A 6863-nucleotide genomic window follows, 5' to 3' on the forward strand; every position below is an offset into this window, starting at 1 on the left:
TACAGATCAATCAATTTACAAGGCAGAGAACATATCGCAAGTCATTGACAAAACAAGCTAATTCTCAGGGTAGCAATGCGATCATATTAGAAAACAACAATTTGTTATTGCTGCAATCAACCACGAGGCCATCAGGCATAACCATAAGTGCATAGCCTTACAGAACAGGGGACGGGGTGACTGTGTGCAGAATAATAGTAGCGGGAAAACTGGAGCAACTCAAGCATTCGTTATATAGCTCGTGCATATACCTGAGGTTCAGCGAGAGGGAGCACTGTGGAGGCGGCGGTGCGAGATACATATAATGAATTCAGAATCTTCTGGCGCATATGAAGAAGTTGTGAGACCCCAGATCCAACACCTTTTCGTCAGGGTTCAGCGCTGCACAAGAAACGAAGAATCCATCATCAGCGATGAGCGACTGATACAGTGGAAAACTTCAGAAATCAAACGAGGTTCTCTTAGAGGGAATACTTGGAGAGAAGCAGCTCGAACCGTGCGGCCGTGTCGATGTCGTTGGCGTCGGCAGGGAGCGGCGGCCTGCGTCCTTCGGCGATGTAGATGGCTACAACGGCGCGCGCGGTCCGCCACGGCGGGATCGGCGCCCAGCACGACGTGCACCGCCCACAGGCTCCGCTCCACCATCACGTTCTCTAGCAGCCTCGTGAGCCGCGGCGCCGATCTCTCCGTCAGAACCGCCACCGGGTTGCCCAGAAGCGCCGCCACCATCGCAAGCGATGGGGGTCGCGCAGGTGGATGAGGAACCAGATCGCGCGGGGTGGGGAGAGCAGAGGCGGCTAGGGTTGGACATGATAGAGAATAGCGAAGGGGGTCGCGATCGCAGCAAAGGATTGCATGGTCGTAATGGGCTTGGCCCATTTTTCCGCGTGCGGGGCGGAGCAGAGACGAGGACTACGAAAATTTGGAAAGTATTGCGGATGGCAAAATAAGGAATTACTTTAGTCTTTTTAAGTAGTAGAGATTAAGATCTAAACGGTGCCAGCACACTATTAGACGATTAGAGACCCCGGAGAGCTGGAGATGGTCTTACGAGTTACGATGCAGAACGGCCACGGTAAAAGACGGAATGGGGCCTCCTCGGCAAACCTAAAGCATCGACGACTGCAGTGGAGCATAGCTTTTAGCTACAGGTCACGGTTTAGAATTTCTGGCCTAACCAGCTACGAATCAGGACAATAAAAGACCTCTAGGGCACTGAATCTGAATAAGGAGATCAGAAGATTCTGGATGACAGCAACAAGAATACGAAAAGAACGGCAACTAAATAGCACAACAATTTCATCACATAAAAATATCCATGCAATGCATCTGAATAATCCAAAAGAGGAGAAACATGTCTTGTCTTCAGACCAACTACATACTCCCAAGTCATCAGTCAATAGGGAAACGCTAGGTTCCTGCTTCGCCAACTTCAGCAGCCAGGCTCTTCACAAAAAGTTACACAAATGCTAACGAAGAACATGCTCAGACGCATGGCAGTCCAATAGTCATACAAAAGAACATTAAGGGAAACAAACCGAGGGTCCCCCAACAAATTCCAGCATTTGCAGAGCTAAGCCCTCAGGCATTATTTGCATAAGGGGACTCTTCGCGCTGGGGTGGCTGTGCAGGGGACCTGCTATAGCTCCGCTCGCGGGCGCGCGGCGGTGACCTGCTGATGCTTCGGGCGCGGGGAGGTGGTGGTGACCTGCTGATGCTTCGGGCACGGGGAGGTGGTGGTGGAGACCTGCTGATGCTACGTGCGTGGGGAGGCGGCGGAGACCTGCTGATACTACGCGCACGAGGAGGCGGTGGAGACCTGCGGGCAGGCGGTGGTGATCTGCTGTAACTTCGCTTCCTGGGAGACCGATCCCGTGGGCTGTAGCTCCTGCATCGAACATTGTTTATCGTCAGAGGTGAAGGTAAAAGCATTAAGCATACAAGAAGCTGCTAAAGTATATATGCAAGAGATCACACTAGCATGGCAAGACAACTGTCAGTATGTTGTTTGATATGTTAATGTACAAAAATGGCTCGCACATGTTATTTTTCAGATCTAGTCATAAAGCTAATGAAGTTGTAACAGGTAAAACTACAAAGGGAAACATTAGATCACTTATTACCAATAGAGACGTAAATGAGATAGGACTTGAATAAGAATGTACGAACCAGAAAAATAAATCTGAATGTTATTTAGATTGAACTGGAAAACTGATTCTGAATGTTATTGAGCTTGAGGTTCATATGTACTAAGAAAATATTATCAGGTCACAGTTAAAACTTTATATGGATAATATCCCAGGAAATATATCTCCTGTTTTTCTCCAAGCCTATATATGCACATGCCTAAAATGTCATCTAGGTTTGTCCTAAGTCAAACTTCTTTAAGTTTGACCAAGTTTATCGAAACATATGGTAATGTATATCTACAATATCAAAGTACACATAGTACAAATGTAAATTTAAGATGGGTCTAATGAAACTAATTTGTTATCAATGTTGATATATTTCTACAGACTAGATCAAACTTTAAAAAGTTACTTAGGACAATTTAAGAACTTCAATTAATTTGGAATGGAGGGAATATTTGAGAACGGAGGGGATACCTTCTACCATAGCTTGGGCTCCTACGATATCTTGGGCTACGGCTACGGCTGCGCCTTGGGCTTCGGCTGCGGCGTCTTCCACTACCCAGACCCCCAGAACCAATCCGTAGCCGACATTCGCGTGCAAAGTGGCCACTTTCACCACACTCATAGCACTTCATGTCAGAACCTCGAGATTCACGTTCTCGGCCACGGCCGCTGCCAGATTTGGTTGACAGCTCAACTCTCCATCCATTCTTACCTATTACAACATAATAAGCAGGGGTCTCATTATCAGATGACTACATAACAGCTAAAGCAACAACAGTAAGCCTAGTCACTAACAATGAAAATGTCTAAGATGTTATTGATCAGTAAACAGTTACAATGTAGTTGCAGCGTAATTGTTTAAGCCATCTAGTGATGCTATATCCGATCTGTGTGTGTATGCTCATTCGATAGCTACATATAATCTATCTTATACTCCCTCCGTTCCATAAAAAGCTTCTCAACTTTATCTAGATTCCGATGTATGTAGACAAATTTTAGTTATAGATACATCCGTATATACAAAAAGTTGAGAAGCTTTTTTTTGGGACAGAGGGAGTACATCGAATCATAGATACTGGTCAGTTATTACTTCCTGGTCACGGTACAAGATCCAGATTTTAAAATACAGCACCAAGATATTTGCAAGTTTCCAGCCAAATACAGTTAGTTTTTACACCTATTCCCATGATGAACAAGAATTAATTTCTGAAACAGGAATGGATCAGAATTGTATATCAGACTATTCAATATGAATCAAACAAAAGAAGGCCCGGATTCCCTATCATCACCAACCAAAAAATGAGCTAGCTAGGCCAAATAGGGTCAAAATTGTTTATGACAATCTAGACTAGCAAACTTATTGGAACAAGGTTGATGGTGAATGAGCAACCACGAAACAGTCCCTGTTAATATTTCCTAAAATAAACTCATGAAATCGACGACCACCTATTGGACATAGCCAGATAGAAACATCATGATAAAATATGATTATCGTATTACCATCCAATTCACGAATTGCGTCTTTTGCATCCCTGGTCTCATCAAAGTCAATGAAAGCAAATCCTGGTGGTTTTCTAGCAACCCACACACTGCATTGAAAAAAAGTAAGTCAAAACCAATACATCTCATTTCGGCAATGCACAAAAACATCTAAGAAGTCATTACAACCTAATGATCAACGCCCTTATTGACATCTAGCCACCAGTGAAACATATTTCTTAGCACAATTCTTAACTTAACTTAAAATCATTTTAATCAACAGCAATCAGAAACAACACAACTATTCGCCATGCAAACACAAGACATACTGGATGAACACATTCGGAAAAACACCAAGCTTAGAAAAAAAAAGAGATATAACTCTTTAGACCAGCAAAAAATAAATCAAATATAATTCAATACAGCTGATTTGTAGAGTTTGAAAAGGTACATCACCGCTATGCATTAATTCTCACATTTTACTGCTGACATTTTTAAGTACAAAACATATATACTGGCAGTACAGTAGATAGCATGACTATTCTGCATGTGCTTCAGAATTACTGGAAAGATCACACCCTCTGCACAGACATCACTTCACTTAACTATGCCCCTATGTGTCTTACATATGTTCCTAATTCTTCTTACCCTTCACTGTCATAATATTCACCTATTAGCTTCTAGCACATTATATGTCTTTAGCTATCTACAAATGCGTGCCTGTTGCATTAATAAATAAATCACAAAATGGAGTAGAAGAAACTGCTATTATCAGGGGGAAATCCATCATATAAACAAAGAAACCCCTAATTATAAACAAAAATAAGTGACCAAGGAAAGTACTCCCTCCATTCCAAATAAATTGACTCGACTTTATCTAGACATGTATCTAGAGAAAGCTGAGTCAATTAGTTTTGGAACGGAGGGAGTAGCAAAGATATAATTATCCATAAAAGCTTATAATTCCCAAACAGAAAGCCGCATCACACCACACCACATGTTCATCAAGTGATAGTCTCAACTCTCACCCTGGCGCGCATCATGAAGCAAAAAAAAACAGACTTAGAACATATCAGTCGTACCTATACACTCTGTTCTTACACTTAAAACAAATAGTCACCGAATTGAACGCAAAAGGTAAAACTAGAACGATCCAAATAGCAGTTTTACTTAAGCAAGCACATATAGTCTCATCAATTGTTAAATTACACAAAACTCGAGGAAACAAGTAAATGGTAAATACTATACTGCTAGCTTCAGAATTGTTAAGGAAATTCGCAAGCATCTCACCTCTTCAGAACCCCAAACGTGCGGAACTCGTCTTCAATCTCGCGCGCAGTCGCGCGCGGATCCAGATTCCCCACGTAGACGCGAGCCATAGCGGCAGAAGCAGCCCTGCAAGAAGAGAAAAACAAAACAAAAATCGAACAAAATGGTCACGATTCTAGCACGAAGCAGCTGCTAACCCCCACCCACAAATAATAAATACGTACTACATCACAAAATTTTCTCCGTTTTGGACGGAAAAGCGAGACATGCGGGGTTAAAAAAATTGAAATAAACCGAGGAGATCTGAGGGGAGCATACTTGCCTGGAGTGCCTCCCTGGGGGATTGGGGATTCGGGTCGGGGAGAGCGGCAGAGCGAGGCGAGGAGCGTCTCTAGGGTTTAAGTTTGAGCCGCCGCGGGCGGAAGAGGGGGGGAGGAAGGGCAAGGATGGAAGGTGTCTATTAGGCCAAGGGTTGACGCCTCGGGGGCAGGGGCATTTACGGAATTCTAGTTGTTGGGTTGGGGAAGATGACTCACTTGCCTCGTGACTTCTCTACGGTGGCCGATCGGTTGTGCATTCAAAATTGTCTTTTTGGATATGAATTTCGTAGATATTTTATGAAAAACTGATATAAATATTTGTTAGACTTGTAGAAAAAACATCACAGGAGTTGCTGAAAGGATACGGTTGGATGTGACATATAAAAAATAAGGGTAGTTTTATTGAATGAATGTTAGGATTTTAGCCCTAGGGAGCGAACCCATCGGGAGCCATCGGGGTTTTTAAGTATGCAATGCGATGGCGGAGCTTGCCGAGAAGTTCTGGGGGAGCAAAACACAAGAATTGATTTTTTGGGTGGGCAAATTGCTCAAATTTTCTTGTCCTAGGCCTTGTGTGAAATTTTTTCTTCTAATTGGCAAAAAGTTGGGGGGCGGTGGCCCCCCTGAATGCTTCATAGCTACTCCAATGATATAGTGAATGGCAATTTTAGGAAAAAAGAATGTGAAAGACCGAAACTTCCACAAGTATGAACCCATGAGATGTGAACCCGTGTCTGATTTGCTTCAGATTTTTAATGCAATCCAATAATGATCCACATGTGTTATCCTTTCTAGAAATTGATCTTTTTTCAAATTTTTCTCTTCAAATTTCCTTTCTTTCAAAAGGATTCGGTAGAATTTCCTTGGTACATATAGGATAGTACATAGTGTTGGATATAGTGCCCCAGAGGTAAATAATAAATAGTGTTTATATATCAATAGTTTATAATAGTTTCGTGCTATGCTATGACTATATCAAGCGGAAATATTTATACACGTGTGTTATTATAAACAAATCAGGATCCCTAGTGAGCACACATGTGCACAACTAGTTCATTATGGTCAGTCGTTGGTCGAGGTTTCCCAATCATGGGCACGTGGTTATTGACAATGAGATTATATTATTTGGAGAAATGATATGATGGACATTCCCTTATAAAAGTATTGTAACAGGATCAAAGTCACATCGAGTTCAACGTTACGATATTTATGAAAGCGTAGTAACCTAATCCTTAGACCGTGAGACCATATCTAATCACCATCTCCGAAGGATGCTTTCGTTGTATCAACCGCTACACCGTGAGAGGGTAGTCATAAAGGTGCGGTTAGGTATTCCAATGGGATGGTAGAAGCGACTAGATCAAGAGCGAAATTTGTTCATCCGCGTGACGGAAGATACTCTGGGCCCACTCGGTGAGATTACATCCAAGTTGCAACACATGACTAGGTCATGAGGATTGAATCGAATGGAACGAGTTCAATAACCTTGTTAGTAACGAGATCGAACTAGGGATCGTGATACCGATGATCAGGTATTGGACGAGTGCCGGTATCGGACTAACAAAGGGAAAGGGATACGATGTAATGGTTCAAACGACGCTAACATCTTCGTAGAGTACATAGGGGTCACTATTGTTCTCCAGAACACCCCGGTGATCAT

At 42.8% G+C, this 6863-nt stretch overlaps 1 protein-coding gene and 1 pseudogene across 2 annotated transcripts; both read right to left on the minus strand.

The window, feature by feature from the left end:
* Positions 1-310: 310 nt before the first annotated feature.
* LOC124690347 lies at positions 311-729 on the minus strand (annotated as a pseudogene).
* Positions 730-1439: 710 nt separating this feature from the next.
* Positions 1440-5312, minus strand: LOC124692672 (serine/arginine-rich splicing factor RSZ23-like). Of its 2 annotated transcripts, none has more exons than XM_047226093.1 (5): positions 5202-5312; positions 4905-5009; positions 3636-3724; positions 2607-2847; positions 1440-1888 (listed from the first exon to the last, which is right to left on the minus strand). In XM_047226093.1, exons 2-5 carry the CDS (start codon positions 4991-4993, stop codon positions 1582-1584), a joined length of 726 nt encoding a protein of 241 aa, XP_047082049.1. In that variant the 5' UTR covers positions 4994-5009; positions 5202-5312; the 3' UTR covers positions 1440-1581. The 2 variants fall into 2 exon arrangements, with proteins under 2 accessions (XP_047082049.1, XP_047082048.1); XM_047226092.1 differs by having other exon boundaries at positions 5206-5308.
* Positions 5313-6863: the final 1551 nt, after the last annotated feature.

Source organism: Lolium rigidum, chromosome 2, assembly GCF_022539505.1.
Source record: "Lolium rigidum isolate FL_2022 chromosome 2, APGP_CSIRO_Lrig_0.1, whole genome shotgun sequence".
Taxonomy (NCBI): Eukaryota; Viridiplantae; Streptophyta; class Magnoliopsida; order Poales; family Poaceae; genus Lolium; species Lolium rigidum.